This window comes from Ovis aries, chromosome 19 (genome assembly GCF_016772045.2).
Source record: "Ovis aries strain OAR_USU_Benz2616 breed Rambouillet chromosome 19, ARS-UI_Ramb_v3.0, whole genome shotgun sequence".
Lineage (NCBI taxonomy): Eukaryota > Metazoa > Chordata > Mammalia > Artiodactyla > Bovidae > Ovis > Ovis aries.
This window is the reverse complement of record NC_056072.1, coordinates 53,810,026-53,830,808: the sequence shown is the minus strand read 5'-3', so window position 1 is coordinate 53,830,808 and position 20,783 is coordinate 53,810,026. Positions and strand designations below refer to the sequence as shown.

General features: G+C 46.3%; 1 protein-coding gene across 4 annotated transcripts in view; it reads left to right on the top strand.

Moving 5' to 3' along the window:
* The window catches only part of LARS2 (leucyl-tRNA synthetase 2, mitochondrial), a 209,570-nt gene that overhangs the window by 97,165 nt on the left and 91,622 nt on the right, over positions 1 to 20,783 (top strand). For 2 of the 4 annotated variants that reach the window (XM_060402606.1, XM_060402605.1), the window contains exon 6: positions 18,672 to 18,746. The exons of the other annotated variants lie outside the window; for them this stretch is intronic. In XM_060402606.1, coding sequence (XP_060258589.1) covers positions 18,672 to 18,746 — 75 coding nt within the window. The remainder of the gene's footprint in view (positions 1 to 18,671; positions 18,747 to 20,783) is intronic. 4 annotated transcript variants of the gene reach the window in all.

Genomic DNA, 20,783 nt, shown 5'->3' with positions numbered 1-20,783 from the left:
TTGCAATTGGATGAGTACAGTGAAAAAGAGTGAAAATCAAACACATTTAAACAGTCCCGGCTTTTGTCTTTATTTTTCTTTCAGCTTCTTTAGATGAGTTCATGGGCTGAATTAAGTTCTTATTGCAACACTGATGCCATTTCTATCACTAACTTGCGAGGTCACCAGGGTTTTGTTTGGTGGAGGTGTGAAAAAGTCCTGGTGCCTGACTCAGGTTGTCCTGAGGAGCCAGTGGGGAAGTGCTGGTAGAGAATGAAACGTATTCACTGTGGAGAGAACTGAGCAATGCCCTGAGCTCTCCAGAGATGCGTCGGTAGATTCCTTGAGGGCAAAGATGGGCGTTTTAACCCTCTAGGATGAGAACTAGGCTAGTCCTTCACAGGAACAGCAACCATAAATGGTTCAAAAACTAATAGGTTGTTTTCCAGATTATCATAGAAGATTAGAAAACACAGAAAAGTGTAAAGAAGAGCATGAGCCATTGTGATTAATTCAACACACAAGCCACAATGTGTGGCTCCTCGTAGCCTTTTATTCTGGAATTATAAATATCTGTGTAATTTGCTTTTGCAAAATAGAATTCATAAATCATGTTTTTTATTTTGCTTTTTTTTTTTTTAAACCCGCTGTTCATGAACATGTTTCTAGTTTATTAAAGAGTCTTTGGGAAAAGTGACTTTTTATCGCTATATAGTTTTCCATCTTATGAATATATCATAATTTATGTAACCTACCTCTTGTGTGTGTACTCAATCATGTCTGACCCCTGGCAACCCCATAGACTATAGCCCTCCAGGCTCCTCTGTCCATGGGATTTCCTAGGCAAGAATATTCAAGTGAATTGCCATTTCCTACTCCAGAGTATCTTCCCGACCCAGGGATTGAACCTACGTCTCCTGCATTGGCAGGTGGATTATCATACATTTAGATAGATTCTAATGTTTGTCTTTGTAAGTACAAGTTCTCAATCCCTCTTGTAAAAATCTGAAGTCCAGGAAGCTCTAAAAGTGGAACGTTTTTTCATAATTGATTTGACTGCAAAACCTGACCTAAACTGATGTTTATTTCACTTAAAATGAATATCCATGTATGTTTTACTCTAGGAATAGTACTGTGATTGGTTACCAGGTGCTCTCCCAGACCTAGTTAGGTAAATATACTGCTGTCTCTTAATATCCAGAAAGTCCCTAGTTTTGAAGCACAGTTTGACCACAAGCATTTCAGATAAGGGATTTTGAGCCTGGAAGTGCAGAGATGTAGATGAATATCACCACTCCTGCTATCGCTGTCTAATTGTTACTGAACAATTCCCATGGGCCAGGCCCCCATAATTCTCCCTTGAGATCTCTAGAAAGCTCTAAAATGTGGACACTTTTGTTGACGGCATTTTACTGCTGGTCACCCAAGCGGCAGGGCTGGGCACGTCGTCTGGCTAATTTATGACTGATGTGTTCACCCCCCGACACTTGGAGCAGATACCTTAGTGCACATATTTTGTTTCCTTAGTATGACTCCTCAAAAAACCCATGAACAAGTTTAAAGCTTATGGTACTTGAATTTAAAGATAGTTAAAGGTATAATTTGCTTATGTTACTTTGCTGTTGCCAAATTATCCTCCATAAAGGTCATACATATTTACCCTCCCAAGTTATTAGTTATTTTCATCTGTACTTCTTTTATTACTAGTGATAGTGAGTTTTTCTGCTTTTAATGAATGTTTGAATTGGGGGAGGCAGGTGTGGGAATGATCTAACCATGTCTTTTGTCTGTACAGGTAGATGGTGTTTGTCCTTCTCTTAGTGATTTTTATTTTGTTACAAATATTTTCCCTCAATTTATCATTTGCCTTGCATGCTTCCCAGGTGGTGCTAACAGTAAAGAACCTGCCTGCCGATGCTGGAGACTTAAGAGGCATGGGTTCAATCCCTGGGTCGGGAAGATCCCCCGTAGGAGGGCATGGCAACACAATGCAGTATTCTTGCCTGGAGAATCCCATGGACAGAGGAGCCTGGTGGGCTGCAAGTCCATAATGTCGAGAAGAGGCGAACTAGACTGAGGCGACTTAGCACACGTGGGATTATTGTTAGCACACAAATATTTTCTTGGAAAGGCCTTTCAGACAGATAAATACATTTATATCTCAATTAATTTTTAATTTTTGCACTTAACTGGAATTGAGCTAAGAAATTCCTGCTTTTTCTGAATAACCAGTTGTTTCTTTTACCTTCAAACAGTCTTTTCCTCACTGATTTGAAAGGCTACCTTTATTATGGTCGTGATCTTTTACACTATTATTATACACTTAGGTTCTGTTTCTGTTCATTTGATCCATTGATTACTATGTCATTACTAAACTATTTTAGTTACAGTTGCTTTATAATTGGCTTTACTATCTGGTAACAGAGGTTTTTCCTTATTGTCTGATTTAGACAGTGCTATTCCTCCTATGTTGTGTTTTTGTTTCCTTGATGTATTCTGCCCATTTAAAAGCATTTTCATCCCTTAGTTGTTGAATTCTTGTGATACACCACTTATGTATACAGTTCATTTAAAAAATTAAAAGATGGACAAAGCATATGAGAGAAACCATCTTTTGGCTAGTCTAGAGTCTTTAACAGTGAAGTGTAAGCTATTTATTTTTTATTTATTTTTGCATTTATTTTTGTAACTAGTATATCAATTCTTTATTCTTCTAAAACGTCTTTTTTTTTAGAACGTGTTTAGCAATATCAACATAAAAAATAGAACAGTATGTATGTTTTTGCTTCCTATGTAAGGTAAGGAGATTAGCTGGTAGATACACTTTCCATTTTCTAAATCTGTTTTCCAGAGGCTTTGGGGGTATATTCTGAGATTTGGGGCCTAATTTCTTCTTGTTGTAATTTTTCTTATCACGTATCACTTCTTAACATAGAAATGTAGATCTTTGCTTTTGGTTTTAAAATCGTATCCATAACAATTACTGAAACTGAATGACCCTTAGCTAGCTTCAGTGCTCATCAGTAGGCCTTACAGAGCATGATTGCCCATTTGAAAAAATCTAGATTTGTGAAAAAATGTTTAGATGTTTTAGCTCTTCCTTTGAGTCTTCTGATATTGCTGCTATTTTCATAACAGAGAATGACTTTTCATTGCTTTCACCTATGAGCAGCAACTTATTGGGGGTATATATCATTCTTTTTTCTTTCAAATTTCTTTAGTAGACCTTGATCCTTGATCTACTGTCTTAAAAATTATAGACTCACAGGAAGTTGCCAAGATAGTATAGAGAGATCCTATGAACCCTGCACCAGCTTTTCCCAATGATATCACTTTACACAACTACAGTGTAATATCAAAACCAAGAAATTAACATTGGCATAATGCTATTAACTAGAGTACAAATCTTATTCAGACTTCACCAGTTTTTATATGTACACACAGCGTGTGTACCTGTGTATGTATGTATGAGGAGGAGGAATTCTGTGCAATGTTATCACGTGTCGATTTATGGAACCACTACCATCTGCCCATCGTCTGCTGATAGAGAAATCTAAGGCCAGCCCAGATCGTCTCTTCGTAATACAGTGATCTTCCTGCTCTCGTTTTGGTGCTGTTGGACTCCTTTTGTCCCTGCCTTTGCCAGAGACGATTTTTTAAAACTTTCCTCAGGGTGTATCTTCCGTCCTTTCACTTCTAATTCACCTGTTGCTTAGTGCCCACTTTTGATCTGCGGTATGAGTCTTGCCTTCTGGCAGCTTTCTAGACTCTTTCTCAAGAACACCGACTCAGTGTGTGCTCTGTTCACTGTCTGCCATCCTTTTCACCCCCTCCCTCATGATTTTGGTCCCTTTGTTCTCCTCTACCTTTTGGGAGCATGTCTCCTGTTTGCTTTCCACATCACTGATTCAGTTCCTATTGAATCAGGGCTGCTTTGTGTGGTTTCTAATGCCAATAATAATTCTGCTATTGTATTTTTAGATTAATTCTCAGTTTTCCTCATCTCATTTAGTTCCTATTCTCTTTCTCAAGACTCTTGGCCAGATACATTTCTTTTCTTCCTATTTTGCTATCTTATCTCATTTCACAGACTACTTATGTTCAGAAAATTTCTTGAGAATACAAAGCGATGCTCTTGAAAATTTATCTTTTGCTTCTTGTAATAAACCTTTTCACAAGTTTGAAATGCTGGACTCTCCTTGTTTGTTTCGGAGTCTTTTCTTGGATCCCTTGTGGATTTTTCCGCCTGTTTCCTGAGTGAGGTGGACTTGTGTATCAGTTCAGAGATCCATCAGCCTGAAGGGAGCAGAGTGGAAGCTCTGGTCATTCTCTCTGCCTCCTTCATTTCCGTCGGGGCTCAGGGGACCTGTAGCTCCCGGGGCGTCTTTCTCTTTGCTCTGATCTTTACCTGAGTGTGAGCTGCAGTCACAGGTGCCCGTGAGCATGACAGCTTCACCTGCTTCCGAGGCCCTGCAGCCTGGGGTGTCCAGTCTGTGGGCTTTCCATCTGCTCCAGAGCCCATTCTCCCCTCTGGACTTGCCCTTTCAAATTAGGGGTGCCAGAGCCCTGCTTCTCAAGAACCCAGTCTGTCTTTAAGAGGGGAAGGTGCTCTTTGGTGCACGGTGTTTGTCTTCAACTTAGTCCCTCGGCCGAACTTCCTTGATGTTTCTGGGATGTCAGTGGCACCTCTGTTATTTCCTGTACTATGCAGTTCCTTCAGCCTCCATCTTTATATTCTCCTGATCATTTTTTAAAATAAACACGTTTTTCTGTCTTTATTTGTTTTTGGCTGTGCTGGGTCTTCATTGCTGTGCAGACTTTTTGTCTACTTGCAGTGAGAGGGGGCTACTCGTTGTGGCGGTGCAGAGGCTTCTTATTGGGATGGCTTCTCTTGCTGCGGAGCATGGACGTCAGTAGTTGTGACTCCCAGGCTCTGGAACACAGACTCAGTAGTTGTGCCACACGGGCCTCGTTGCTCTGAGACATGTGGGATCTTCTGACCTAGGAACTGAACTGTGTCTCCTGCATTGGCAGGCAGATTCTTTACCACTGAGCCACCAGGGAAATCCCCCCTAAATGGTCATTTTAATGGGAGTAATGGAAACAACTTTAGGTACATGTGTCCTTTTTCTTTTTCTTAGCCTATTTATTTTTAAAAAATGCAACGAAGGTGAATATTTTTCATGATAAAAGGTACAATTCACAAAGAAGATAGACATTGTAAACCATTAGGACACGTAACAACAAAAAAATGAAGATACGTAAAGCAAAAATCAGAAGAAATATAAGGAAAAAGAAAAAAATTTTATAATCATAGTGAGACATACTAACTTTTCTCTGAGAATCTTTTAGATACATGCATTCTTGATACCCTTTTCCCCAGAAATCCACCAGTGCTTTCTAATGAAACCTTTACATTCTGATGGATCATACAGAGCCGCAGAGTGAGGAGGTAGAGGAAGAGTTTATTTATAATTGGTGGGGTAGATCTGTGCCCTGTGCAAATAACAACCCTAATGTCTCATAAAAACTGGGCACGTAAGTAGGTGGCATGTATGGACGTCGGAGTTGGACTATAGAGAAAGCTGAGCGCCGAAGAATTGACGCTTTTGAACGTGGTGTTGGAGAAGACTCTTGAGAGTCCCTTGGACTGCAAGGAGATCCAACCAGTCCATCCTAAAGGAGATCAGTCCTGGGTGTTCATTGGAAGGACTGATGTTAAAGCTCAAACTCCAATACTTTGGCCACCTGATGCAAAGAGTTGACTCATTTGAAAAGACCCTGATGCTGGGAAAGATTGAGGGCAAGAGGAGGAGGGGAAGGCAGAGGATGAGATGGCTGGATGGCATCACCGACTCAATGAACATGAGTTTATGTAAACTTCAGGAGTTAGTGATGGACAGGAAGGCCTGGCATGCTGCAGTTCATGGGGTTGCAAAGAGTCAGACACAACCAAGCGACTGAACTGAACTAAGTAGATGGCTAGTTGACAGTCAACAGAATATTTAAAAAATCAGATGGCTCAGAAACCTCCTCTTCCTCCCCCAGGTGGGGAAAACCTGGGTCATGGTCTCATCCTTCCTCCCTCTGCCTGGATGGGGAATCCCTGTAGGAATGGTCCAGCTCTGGAGCTGCCTTCTCATCTTTCTTACAGCAAATGCTTAATTCTCTGAATTAAAAGAAAAAAAAGAATACATTTCTGGGATTAATACTTCTCTGGTGAGCCAGAACAATAATCACATGGTGCGTTTTAGCTCAGCACTGTGTTTCACTTTATCAGATGTTATTCCCCATACAGCTTCTATCATCTTGATTTGGAAAGGAAGAAACTGAAAGCCGAATCTGAATAGCTAAGCATCTCCTACGGGAAGAGGAAAGAGGCGATAAAATTCCAGACCGTGCAGTGAGAGAGATCAGACATGTTTTCGTGTGTGTGGAGCACGCACTTGGTGGACTTATCGGCAGCCTTTCTGGAGAAGGTGTGGCCTGCGTTCTGTTTTCATGGCTTCCGGTTGTGGCCTTGGTGATCATGCAGTGGTGCTCCGGATGGCCCCGTGAGTTCCTTGGGATGTGACATTAGCTTCTACGCTGTGGGGTTTGGCTCACTGAGGCACGCCTGTCTCTGACTTTGACCCTGTGCCTTCCCACCAGTGCTCTGGTGCTTGAAGCTTGTTCTGAACCAGGCCTTAGCTGTGTTTTGATTGGAGTAGGCTCTGGGGCCTGATTTTTAGCAGGAATCATCTGGATAATCGTTTGGGGAGCAGTTCCTAGGAGTTCCCTTCAAAACCAGCATATGAAGAGAGAGAGAAAAAAAAGGTCCCAACCAGATAGGACTCAAAGTAATGCCTGTGGAACCTGTGAGAGCAGAGCTTTATTAACTCGTTGTTTATAGTGTTTGCTGAGCAATCCCCAAACAGTCATCCATCAATGTAACATCAAAACAAAATGGAAACACAGGACTGGGCACCAGTGATGTTTGGATTAACTTGTCTCCTTTACTGGAGTAATCAAGAATTGACTCTTTGCAGAGTTTCCTTACTATGAAGATCTTAACGAGCTTTTATTTTACGAGCAGTCATTTTCATTGGATTTTAATTTCATGTACTGATTTTTGGCTGTGCTGGGTCTTCATTGCTTCGAGGGCTCTTCTCTAGTTGTGGCGAGTGGGGGCTGCCCTCGTTTCGGTGAGCAAGCTTCTCACTGCGGTGACTTCTGTTTCAGGGCATGGGCTCGCGGGTGGTCGGGCTTCGGTAGTTGCAGCTCCCGAGCTGTGGCGCACAGGCTCAGTAGTCGTGGCGCACAGGCTTAGTTGCTCTGCACCCTGTGGGATCTTCCTGGGTTACGGATCGAACCCGCGGCTTCTGCGGTGGCAGGCAGACTCCTCACCGCTGAGCCACCAGGGAAGCCCCATCTGTCACTGAATGTCAAGTTCCTGGGTTTGGTTTCTTTCCTTGCTTCTACGTTCCGTCTCCCATACACGTCGGTGCCTGGTAATAAGGCGGGTGGGTTTGCCCAGCAGCACCATTGGAATCAGGGATTACTGCCCCCAGGCACTGACATGAGTTCAAAACGGGCCCCCCTCCCACTGCCAGGTTCCCCGAAGGTTATGTTGGCCAAGACGGAGTGTGGTTATCCCTGGGTGGTGGAAGAGACACGTCAGAAGTGGCTCTATCAGAATTTTTATTGGGACTGGCTTTTCTGACCTTGGCGTTTTCCAAGTTCTAGCCATCCCTGCTGCCCAGCCTCCATAAATTCTTCTGGGGCTGCTGAGGCGCTCACGGCATCTCCACCGTGCGCCTGCGTCTCCTGCTTCTGTTTCTCTCTCTTTCTCTCTTCCTCCCCTTGCCCTGTCCTCTTTCTATTCCTTGTCCGCATCCATTTTCCTTGGCTTACTTGCTTTCCATTTCCTCTTGTCTTCTCTCTCCTGCCTTTTTTTTTAATAAATAATTTTATTATTATGAAAAATTTGTAACCTACACTAAAAGTGAGAATACCATAGATAACCCCCAAAGACTCATCCCCCATTGTCAACAGCTGCTGCTACTTGACCAGTCTTATTTCGTCTATAGCCCTCTGCTCTGCATTATTTTGCCACAAGCCCCAGACATCGCATAACCTCACCTGGAAAGAGTCATTATCTACCACTAGAGGATGAAGGCTCTGTCTTTCCTTCTCGCTCCCTTCGCTCCCATTATCACACCTACAGCAATTAACAACAACGCCATAAAATCAGGGAATGCCAGACATTTTGCAGGTTTCCCAGGTTGTCATGTCAGTACTTCTTTCTACGGGGGTTTGTTTGCACTTCTACCGGCCTTTGTTTAGCCTTTTCTTCCCCACCCTCCTGTCATTATCATGGTTTGGAACCAGTACTGTCTTTTCATCCAAAACACACAAGCTCTTTGGACCATAGCCGCATGAGTTCATTTTCAAAACCAGCATGCTTTGTATGATTACAAAGTGAAAACTATTATTGCCTCAAGGCCCTGACTACCTTGGAATTTGATGTACAGAGAGGACTAGACATTTGACAGGAGGGATTAAACTCCAGGAAAGAATGAGGCTTCTAGGATAATAGAAAGATACATTTTTAACAGTTTTTATTTTAGAAGAATTTAAAGAATAGCTTAAAACAAAAAGAACTTAGGGCAAGTGATCGCCTGAAAGCCTGGTTGGGAAGATGCCAGTTGTGAAAGCTCAGGGCTCTGGTTGCCTTGACAACATGCAGCCAGGCCTCGGAGTGTTCGACTCTCTGAGTCCTCCTTCAGGTCGTTCCAGAAGGGAAGCCATTTGTACAGTAGAGCTCTGGCTCTGGATCACTTGCTCTCCCTCAAAATCAAAAAATTAACCTTCTTCCAAATGTTCTTCTGTTACCGGGAGGGAAGAGGCAATACCTTTGTTTTACCTGAGATGAACTGGCGGTTTGTCTCGAGTGCTTTCGTTTCGGGGAAGCTCGGTGCTGATGCGTAAGGGTTAGTGTTCAGAATTGTCGCCGTGTCTCATCACCAGTACCTCGCACACGTGCAGCCAACCCCGTGCAAAGCTGTGCCAGCTCAGTACTTGCCAGCCTAAAACATGGTAGGGAAAGCTTTTGGTTGCTCCAGCCAGGATAGCATTCTTGGACTCCTCAGCCATAACTGAAAAGGAGATGTCCTGGGGCAACAAGGAATAGTTTGTTTTATCCTCATGCCCATTTGTGGTCATGAGCCCTATGAAGGATGCACGCTCTGCCTCATGGAATAGGATTTCCCAGTTGAATGCTTGTTAAATGCTTCTTGGAGATCGGATCTTGGACACTTATCCCAGAGGCCTGGGCTTTGGTGATGGGCCTTGCTGTTCACACAGGGTGGGCATGATCTGTTACCCTCTGAGCCTCAGGTTCTTATGGTTGTTAAAGAGATTAGCTCACTCCTCAAATAGTTTAGAAAATAAGAGTGCAAAGCCTCTTCCCCATGGCTGAATCAGATTTACAGATCAGTTTTGCATGATAGCCAGTACAACTTTTGACCGGACAGGTGCCTGTAAGTGTACAACATGAGATGCTCTATGCACATTGGGAGGCAGTAGCCACAAGGCCTTGATGATAATGTTATTACTCCATGAAAATAACGAGGTTAATTTATGTGTGTGCTTTGACCAGTAGTTCCCTAACATTGGCAAGCTTCAGAATCACCAAGAGGGCTTGTTAAAGCACAGATTTCTGGGTCCCACCCTGATGCAGTATGTCTGTGGTTTTGTTTTTCTGTTCAGAAAAACAGGACCTTGGGAATGATCATAGTCCCAAACCTTATTAGTAATCACAATAAGACCTACCATTAGTTTTTTCTGACATGTGGTAGAGCATAAATGAATAATAAAAACACAATTAAAAAAAATAGGTAATGTTTTTACAAATATAGGATTATTTTTATAACTTATTTCTTTGTGAAATGTTAGACATGGATAGACTAGAGCATAAAGCATGTACATAAAGCTTAACACTTTATCAGAAATGCAACCAAGCACCACCTGGGTTGAGAAAGGAAACTTGGCAGCACCCAGCAGCTCTCCGGGGGCCCTTTCCCAGTCGCAGCTCCGTCTCTCCCCACTGCCAACATCGCATGGAGCTGCTGCTCTGACATTTACGGCCATCCCTGGCTTCTTTCCAGCTTCACCACCCACCAGAGTTTCTCACAGTTGCATAAATGGACTCACCTGTATGTGTTCTTTTGTGTCTAGCTTCTTAAACTCAACACTTTAAAACTTTTTCTAGAGGAAAACCACACTCCTGTGCGTCCCCCACACTCTCAGTACTCTGCGACCCCAGCCTCATGTCTGACGCCAGATGTGTGTCCTCTGACTTAACTCAGTTCTGATACTGTCTGCGTGAAGATGGCGTCCAGCCCCACAGGTTACACGCTTAGCCCTGCGGGCCAGTCCCCCTGCCCTCACTTCCTATTCCACTCACAAGCCCAGGTTGTTACCTCGGCTTCTGACCAGCTGACTCTAAGTCAGAGGTTTCCACAACCCCTCCTTGATTAATTTGCTAGCAAGAGTTCACGAATTTCACAGAATTCAGGAAAGCAGTCTGCTACTTGGCACCAACTTATTACCAAGGGCATCAAGATGAACAGCCAGATGAAGAAGTACATAGGATGGGGCCCAGGAGGGTCTCAAGCGCAGAGTCTTCTGTCCCAGTGCGTGTTGGTGCTGGGCCTTGCCAAGGTGGACCTTGGGTGGGTGCCAACTGGGATGCCCACTGCATGTCCCAGTGACCATGCAGGCCACCTTCCTGCATGTCACCATCCCGGAGGCTCATCAGACCTTCCTGTTCCCGAGTGTTTATGGAGCAAGAATGAGCTCCATGACTCTCTGTTTGAACTCCTCTGACACTGGCCCATCAGAGAGACGGAGGGCCACCTCATTACTGCTGGCTGGGGTCGAAGTCCAGACTCCCTTCCCCCACCCCTGTAGTCTCCACTAACGCTGCCAAGGTTTTTTTTTCTCTCCCCCCATATTAACTTGGATTTTATTTTTATTTAAGTTGATTTACAATGTTGTGTTAGTTTCTGTTGACAGAGAAGTGATTCAATTATATATATGTGTGTGTGTGTGTGTGTATATATCTATATGCCTTCTCTTTTTATATATATTCTCCTCCATTATGGTTTATCATAGGATACTGAATGTAGTTTCCCTGTGCTATGCAGTAGGACCTTGTTATTCCTCTGTCCTGTGTATAAAAGCCTGGTGTCCAGCAGGAGTAGGAGAGCCCGATTTTCCATTCCGCCTCCGCGGACACCGCCCTGATGCAGAGAGGCTGGGCCCCCTTGTTCTTGTCCCCCCAGGCTTGTAAGTCTAGACCCTCTACTAACCACTTCCTAGTGGGGATAGGGCTGTCATTTTTCCCTGTGGTGTTGAGTAGGATGGAGCAGTAATTGTCTAAATTTTCTCTCTTGTTAGGCTGTCCCTTTCATGGTACTTTGGCTAAAGGAAACGGGCTTTCCTTTCTTCTTTTTTATTTTTATTTTTTGTCTGTACTCCTCAGCATTTCTGGATTACTGGCTTCATTAGCTCCAATTCTGGGACTTATGAGGCATAAAGAAAGTCTGTGAAACTCACCACTGTGTCATTCCTCAGGTGCTGAGGTCTCTAATTAGCCTGCCTTCTCTTCTCAATGTATCCAAGTCTGTGTTTGCTTTATACATACATACACACACGTATATAACGTTCAAGGTTTGCAGCTGTACTTAGTGGAAAGAACAGGAAAAGGGCATCTGTTCCATCTTCCCAGAAGAAGATGGCATATATAGTTTTAAATCCCCCCCCTTCTTCCTGTGAGATTCTAATCTGCCCTTCCCTGCCCCTCATCCTTCCCTTAAACATCACTGGGCTACATCACATATGACATCTTTGAGGCTGTGATGGGTTTCCACTACCCGTTGCTTATAGAGCTCGCAAGCAGCAGAACAGCTCATCTTGGACACCGCTGTCACTGTTTTGCATCCAAGGAATTGATGAATTGATATTTCTTCTTCATCTGGACCCAAGCCCATCTCTAACAAATAGCCTTCTCATTATTCAGGAAATCTAGAGAACTCACTTCTGAAAAACATCTTTCAGAGGACGCTGCCCTGTTGATCCTGAAATTTTCAAGTGTATTGCAGATTAAATTAATGTTCTTTTCCTCCCAGGAAAAATGAAACAATGATAGAGAGCTAGTTTGGTATGAATAGTTGAAATACTGGCTTCTGCCCAAGTAGACTGATAACAAATTACAACTCACACCCATTCATCTCATCTGTAGTTGAATGGAGGGTTTTCCATTCCCAGCTGTCTAGATAGAAAAGCTGTCCCTATTGTCTGACTGCCTTGATGAAATTCTTGTCAGCTGGCAAAGAACAGTTACCAAGCAATTAGGCAAATTGTTGCTTCTTGTCCAATTATGGATAGTTTACAGAAACTTGTGCCATTTATAGCAGGAGACAGCTTTCGGGTTACCGTAAAAATGACAATGCTCAAAAAATAATGGCCAGGAAAATAGCAAAAGAGGAGCCTACTGGTCAGCCTGCTTTCAGTTCAGAAAGACAGTGTGAGCTGTCTTCAAAGCTGCAAAGACCATGATTTCCTTTTCCTTAACACTCCTTCTCTAAATTGGCTTCAAGAGCACGTAGAACATGAACCTTTCAAATGACGAAAATTCAGCTGTAGCCCTAGATTTGAAAAACAAGACCTTTAAGAATGAAATACTTGCTCTGTAAAAGCAGAGTGTCTAGCATTTGTCATTTTCAGTTTTCATTAAATGCTCATTTTCAGGCTAAAGTTAGTCCTGAAATGAAGAAACATAATTACATACAAATGAGTTCTTAGACAAATGTTAGGTTCATGATTAATTAATTACCCTAATATTAACACCTGTTCCCTCAGCTCTGCAGAAAAGGAGGAGAACCGGGAAGGTAAAGGAGGCCACAGGCAGAAACTCAGCGAGGATGGAATTGAACAGATGGTTGAAGGAAGAGGGATGAAAGGATGGGGCCGAGATGAGGGGGACAGTGAGGCTGAAGCAGCCTGGGCGGGGGCAGTCGTTGCTGTTCAGTCACTAAGTCGTATCCGACTCTGCAACTCCATGGACTGGAGCACACCAGGCTTCCCCATCCTTCACCATCTCCCAGAGTTTGCTCAAACTCATGTCCATTGAGTCAGTGATGCCATCCAGCCATCTCGCCCTCTGCCACCCTCTTCTCCTTTTACCTTCTCTTTCCCAGCATCAGGATCTTTTCCAGTGGGTAGGGAGTAGCAGATAGTTTAGGGGGAGGAAGCAGTGGCCACGTGGTCTGGGACAGGGACCCCTGGCTGGGTCTGTGGGTGGCAAAGACTTGTTGGAAGAGGTGCAAATGGAATGGAATAAAGCAGAGCCAGGAGAGGTGGGCGGAGAAGGCAATGGCACCCCACTCCAGTACTCTTGCCTGGAAAATCCCATGGACGGAGGAGCCTGGTGGGCTGTAATCCAGGGGGTCGCACAGAGTCGGACACGACTGAGCGACTTAGCAGCAGCAGCAGCAGCAGGAGAGGTGGGGGAGAGGCCTCTGCTCTGGAATGCCTGTGGGAGGTGAGGGGGTGATGGATTGCCTCTTTTCTCTCAGAGACAAATGGCAATGAATGAGATAGGAACGGGAACGACAGTTCAGAGAAACTGCTTAAGGAAAGAGAACCTCTGAAAAGGTTTAATGTAGGCGGCTCGAATCTTCATATTCTCTGACCCAGGGCCCATATGCAGTCAGGACTCAATAAATGTCTGTGGCATAATTCAATCAGTGAGTGAGCAAAGAGAGCCCCGAGTTGGACGGAAATTCCCTTCTTTTTGTTCTCTAAACCTCCGTCTTCTATCACTATAGCCAGTTGCTGTTGTTAAGTCTCTCAGGATAAGGACAGGGTAATTGTAGACCCTTCATGAATGTTTTCTCCTTGATGGATTGAATGAGGGAGAAACACAGAATTCTGAACCAGTGTTATACCAGGGAGCTGAGAAACTAATCTCAAGCGTGTCTCCTTTTGAAAAGCCATCATTTGTTTTTGATTTTGTAGAAATCGCTAATGGAGATATATGTGGTTCTTCATTTGCCTTTAGAGGTTTGAAGTTTCTGCACACAGGTTCCTTAGAACACTCTGTTCAGTATGAATTGGAGTGACATTTCTCTTGTGAACCCATACTTGACAACATTTAATATGAATAAGCCAGACTGGTTCCAAGAGAAAAAGACATTCTACTCTTTTAAAAACCTGTTACATTTAAGAAAACTTGCAAGGGCTCTGTTTCAAAGCTTTAATTTTTTCTCTCTCTCTTTTTTTTTTTTTTTAAACTCTGGTGACACTTGATGTCATGAATTTTGATGTATTTGTTGCTTTAATGAAGATTTATTGAGCATCTGCCATGTATACCTACTGGGCCAGTGTTGGAAAGGCAGGCCGACCCTCTCCAGATTCCTGGATCCTTGTAGCAGTTACGCATCCCATTTTCCAGATGAGAAACGTGAGGCCCAGAGAGATGAGTTGTTGTCCAGGGTCACTGGTGAGTCCACAGCAGACCCTCGGACTGAATCCAGTGCTCCGACCCCAGTCTTCAGCATGCCTGTCCTTCATTCCTTCCATCCACTGCCCTTCCCCTGCCAACAGCCTGTTTAGGAAGGTGGATAGAACTTGGGGATTTAAATAATAGAGCCAAGAAGTTTGTTGGGTCCTAAAAGATGGGGATATGCTTGGCGTGGAGCACTAGGCCACTCTCTCATGCCCTTGTGGCCTGGGCAGCAGATGGATCCGCCCCCACCCCATGGGGAGGGGAGCTGGGTGATTCTTACGCATCCGTGGGCCCCTGGCGTCACATTTGTCCTCTCATCGGTATGCTAAGTGTTTGCCAAGTACAGTACCGCTCTTGCTTGTTACTCACAGGCAGAGGTGTCTACCTGGCCCTTTACAGTCTTGTAACAGCAACTCAAGGCTGTATATTGTACCCTGCTTATTTAACTTATATGCAGAGTACATCATGAGAAATGCTGTGCTGGAATAAGCACAAGCTGGAATCAAGATTCCCGGGAGAAATATCAATAACCTCAGATATGCAGATGACACCACCCTTATGGCAGAAAGAGAAGAGGAACTAAAAAGCCTCTTGATGAAAGTGGAAGAGGAGAGTGAAAAAGTCGCCTTAAAGCTCAACATTCAGAAAACGAACATCATGGCATCTGGTCCCATCACTTCATGGCAAATAGATGGGGAAACAGTGGAAACAATGTCAGACTTTATTTTTTTGGGCTCCAAAATCACTGCAGATGGTGATTGCAGCCATGGAATTAAAAGACACTTACTCCTTGGAAGGAAAGTTATGACCAACCTAGATAGCATATTGAAAAGCAGAGACATTACTTTGCCAACAAAGGTCCTTCTAGTCAAGGCTATGGTTTTTCCAATAGTCGTGTATGGATGTGAGAATTGGACTGTGAACAAAGCTGAGCACCGAAGAATTGATGCTTTTGAACTGTGGTGTTGGAGAAGACTCTTGAGAGTCCCTTGGACTGTAAGGCGATCCAACCAGTCCATTCTAAAGAAGAGCAGTCCTGGGTGTTCATTGGAAGGACTGATGCTGAAGCTGAAACTCCAGTACTTTGGCCACCTGATGCGAAGAGTTGACTCATTGGAAAAGACCCTGATGCTGGGAGGGATTGGGGGCAGGAGGAGAAGGGGCCAACAGAGAATGAGATGGCTGGATGGCATCACCGACTCGATGGACGTGAGTTTGAGTGAACTCTGGGAGTTGGTGATGGACAGGGAGGCCTGGCGTGCTGCAATTCATGGGGTCTCAAAGATTTGGACACGACTGAGCGACTGAACTGAACTGAACTGAACAGCAACTCAGAAAGTGAGTAGGTCTCTTCCCCAGGGATTGTGGACAGTGAGCCGGCCTCCCCCGTTATATTCCCTGATGGTTCTGCGTTTAGGCCACATCCTTCCCTTTGGAGCCTGGGTTGTCAGAATAGGTCATATGGATACAGACCAGGTTGTTCGGGGCCTTTGCAGGTGGCCGTGTGGATGCCCCTATGTGACCCAGGATATTTGTGCGTGCATGCGCAGTTGTGCCTGACTTTTGTGACCTCATGGACTGTGGCCCACCAGGCTTCTGTGTCCATGGGCTTTTCCAGGCAAGGATACTGGAGCAAGTTGCCATTTCCTTCTCCAGGGGATCTTCCTGACCCAGGATCAAACCTGCATCTCCTGCACTTCAGGAAGATTCTTTACCACTGAGCCTCCTGGGAACTGAGCGTTGTTATTCCTAACAGAATATTCACCACGGTATCCCTTTATCTAGGAGTGCTCTGGCCTGTTGCTTCTGCCTGATCTACCCAGACCTCCTTGGAGCACACATTTGAGTCAGTCCAGGCACAGCCTGGCTGTACTAACCAAGGTGCTGTCTTGCTGCCTGGTCCCCTCTGAGCCCAGAGTCCTGGGTTCCAGTTGTTTCCGCCACCCAGCGCTGGGCTGCTTCAGGCGGGCCACTCCCTCCCCCCAAGGTGGGGTTTCCTCCTGTAAAGCAGCTCTCACGGCCCCTGCTTCGCAGCTCCAGCCACCGAGAGATGTGGGACGGGAGAGGAGGAGAGCAGAGGGCACAGAGTCGTGTACTGACGTGTCCTGTTACTTGCTAGTTAAGACTCCGAGGCAGGGCTGAGTGAGCGCCCCGCCTCCGTGCTCTCTGCCCCTGTCTGGCCTGAAGCCCCTTCAGGAGCCTCTAAGTGAGCAGTTAGCCATCCTCTCCCTCCTTTCCCGAGAAGCCGCAGGGGAGGGCCAGCCCACTCTGGGTTTTCTGCAGCGCCCCTTCCAGAGCCATGGTTCCTCTGGGAGGACGGCTGAGCTGTCAAGCTGTCAGATAGTTGGGTGTTTCTGAACAGCTGATCGCAGAGCACAAGTAGTTACCTACCCAGGTTTCTTGTCTGTGGGATGAGGTGGGCTTCAAGTGAGTATTTCTTGTTGTTTCTTCTGTTTGTTTTGTGAGGGCAGAGTGGAGACTGACGGCAAGGATGGAGAGAATCTGTGTTGGGGCAGGGCTGCAGAACACGGAGGATTTGAATCCAAGCAGGGTCCTGGGGAGACCCTTTAAACACAGGACACTGTTTGCGCCTGGGGAGGGGCTTGTTAGAAATCTTGTGTGGACTAAATTGTGCCCTTAGCTTCTGTCGAAGACCAGTTCATTAAATTCAGTTCATGAAGACAGGCCCAAACACTTAGGCAGTGTTTGGGAGGGGGATGTATTTGGGAAGAACCTCTTTGCAATTGTTCTCAGCCCTGGCAGCACATGAAGTTTTGGGGGTGTGGTGAGACCTGGGTACCAGTAAGCTTTAAAGGTCTTCTTCAAGGTGCAATGAAGTTTGAGAGCCACCACTAAGTTTAGAGGGGGTGGTCCCCCGCATGGGGGTCATCCTCTTCCAGCAGATTTTTCTCGTGAGCACCCCCACCCCCTCCTTCTTCCAGCTCGGCAGGTGCACTGAGCTGTGGACGGGAACCTTGAACCGCCACCAGCGAGGAGCATCTGATGCAGGATGTATATCCTGTATACAGGATATACAGGATGTATGCAGGATGTGCCTAAGCGGCACAGTATGAATCCTGAGATTGGTTTCTCTAGCCTTTAAGCTGTGCTGGGCTTTCACAACCCCTCCCCTTCAGAACTCAAAATCGTGGGAAGGAATAAAAGGCAAGGCCATTACCACCCATTTCCTTTTGATCCGTTGCAATAAAGAGCAAGTGACAAAAATGCACAGAGAGGAATGTGAGTACCCACATCCTCTCTGTTTACAAGGTTGGTTGTTTTGGAGCCAGAAGGCTCTGGTGAGAGTGAGGAGCAGGGAGACGATGCCTTGCGCCAGAAACTGACACCTGGCGGCTGCTCACCCTTCTTACTGGGTTTATTTTCCTGTGTACGGGGCCGTCCAGTGACTGACTTGATGAACATGTTGCCTCTGGTTTGGTCTATTTCATTTTCTTAAATCCTGAGAGCTGACCTAAACACTGTGAGGTTTGCAACGCAAATTACATGCACAGTGGCCTCAAGTGACGTTAGTAGTTCTGTGATCTGGGACCCATCACTGTCAAAAGTGCAGTGGGATCAAGAGACGCAGACCCAACTGAGTCCTGCCCGAGCTGCAGGGGGGTCAGCAGTGACCTCTCTGCCTCCCTCTGAGGTGGGAGTTGCCGCCGGAGGCGGCTGGGAGCAATCTTGTATGCATTTCCCTGTCTGGGTCCCGTGGTTCGGTCTCTCCCTCACGAACACAATCTCTTTTCAGTCTGAAAGCCAGTGTTTGGTAAGGGATGGTGAGCACAGATTCTTCGGACCCAAGCCCACTGCCCTCCCTCCGCCCCGTCCAGCAGCCCCTCTGAGCGGGGTGTGGTGACCGGCCGGCCTCACTCCTTCACGACACACGCGGGGCCAAGCAAGGGGAGCAGCGCCATCGATCCCTCACTTGCACCTGGCGTGTGCCTCACACGCATCATCACATTTGTCCCGAGGCCCCTCCGATGGGCCTCGTCACCCCTCTCCCCTGGACATGGACGCTTGACTCTGGCCACATGCTGGTGATGAGGCAAGGACTAGAACCCAGTCACACGGCTGCTGAGTGGATTGTCTTTCCCTCGGCTCACTCTCTCTCTCCCTCTTTTCTTGGAACAAGGAAGGTCAGCCTGAAGTCCACAGGAGCCGGGCACCCTCACAGACCAAGCACTGTTTTCCTCTCCGAAACAGCCAGGTGGGCCTCTGGGACTCGGGCTTCTCCGGCCGTTGTCGAATCACTGTGTGCAGGGTGGTCCCAGCAAGGCCGGCTGGGTTATTGATCTGTGCAGTCACTGAGGTGTGGGGGGCCGGCCTCAAGGGAGGACGTTTTGATTCTCGCTCGTGTTGAGGGAGGGTCACCTTCTCCGCTCGGCCTCGGATTTGGCTGTGAATGTGCGAAATATTTCTAATGCTAAAAGCCAGGTATCACTGAATGTAAAAACTGCAGTGTGGCGGAATGAGACTTGATGAGATTCTAGATGCGTAAATCTGGTCTCTTGGCAGCTGGATTGCACTTTGCAGAGCCCAGGGGGTTATAACAGTTGACATCTTTATACAGATATATGTGGAGTGTGGCTGAATTGCAGTTGCTTTTAGAGCTATAACTTTGAATTGCCTGACTTTTTGTTTTAAAAACAAGGATGGTTTTGCATGGGGGTGGGCTTATTTGGAAAGCAGAGCAAGAAAGGCACAGGAGAGAAAAGGGACTTGGGACACAGGAACAGCCCTCGTGTGAGGGCCCCGGTGGTCTCGTGGAGAACCGAGCTGGTGCCACCCACAGCTTGGGGCAAGAACCCCCGCCCCCAGACAGAGGCTCGCCTTCGGAGGACAGGCAGGGCTGGGCCTGAGCATTTGGGTGCTGTCGGCTGGGTTCCAGCGGGTGACCTTTAAACATCTGTCCATTCAACATCTCTTTCACAGGTGGGGATAAACTGATGTTGCAGCAGGAACAACTGGGTGCCTCTCTAACTTCAAAATGGGAAATTTATTACATGAATTTTTTACCAATTTTCCCAAGTCAGACAGCTACTCGGAGGCATATTGAGTGATTTAAATTTTAGATGGTAAAGTCAGTCACTCCTTCCCCGTGAGTAGCATCACGCACACCTAACAGTTTCAGACCCGTGCCCGCCGGGTCTCCACGCTTGCCAGGCCTCCCCTCTGCCCGGTCTCAGCGTTGGTGGTCGGGCTGGTGGCCACAGTGAGCAGCACCCCCACCTGCACTGCGCTATGTGCTCAGCGGAGATCGGGCCACCCAGCGGGAGAGGGGGGGCTAAGCTAGCTTAGGTTTCTACTTTTGCCAGGGACGTCTGATGGCTTTTATGGACCGCCCTCCAGAGAACTGCTTGCTCGTTCCTCTTAATCTGTCTGTGGTTACAGACTCGAGCTAAGAAGATCGCAACCGTTCGAGTAGGGTTTCTCACCTTGGCGTTACTGACGTTTGGGGCTGGGTAATTTCCATTCAGGGGGCTGTCTTGTGCTTTGTAGGGTTTCGGCAGTATCCCTGGCCTCCACCCGTTAATAGCAGATGCCGTTAACACATCCCCATCACAGTTGTCACTTGCTGCCTGTCTCCAGTCATTACCTGGGGAGCAAAAGTGTCCCCATTGAGACTCGCTGCTCCAGGAAGAGGCAGGGAGCCCTTTCACATCTCTGTGGATGTGGACCCCCCAGAAGACCTTTGTCTGCAGGGCTGGGTTTTAAATAAGTAGTTCCCAAAGCATGGGAAAGAAGTCTCATTTTCTAGCTAGTTGACTACAGGTAAAGCTTTTAAGCAGTTTAATTTCAGAAAGATACCTTTGATGATTTTTACTGAGATGAGGCATTAAAAGACTAGAAGTGATTGTTTGGATTTTCTTGGCTTTTTGTTGCCTTCAAGTCAACAAAGCAGAGGGAGGGAGGTTCCAGAAAGGTTCTGTGAGTGTTTCAGGAAATGCATTTCCAAGCAGGGTGTCCCCCGGCCAGCACACTTAGTATGGTTCCTGTGAGACTGGATGTCCGCCCGGGCATTTCTTCATGGAATGGCGGTGCTGAGGGTCGTGCTGGGCCCTGTGTGCAGCAGGTGGGAACAAATGGGCGGGGGGCGACGCTCCTGTCCCCAGGACATCCCCAGCCTCCTCTAGGCAAGAAGCGCCAGCATCTCAGGATTGCCAGTGAGGCAGCCGTGTGTTGAAGCAGTTCTGCTGGGGTTAGAATGGCCGTCCTGCAGCCGTGGTTTTCAGGCTGTAGTATT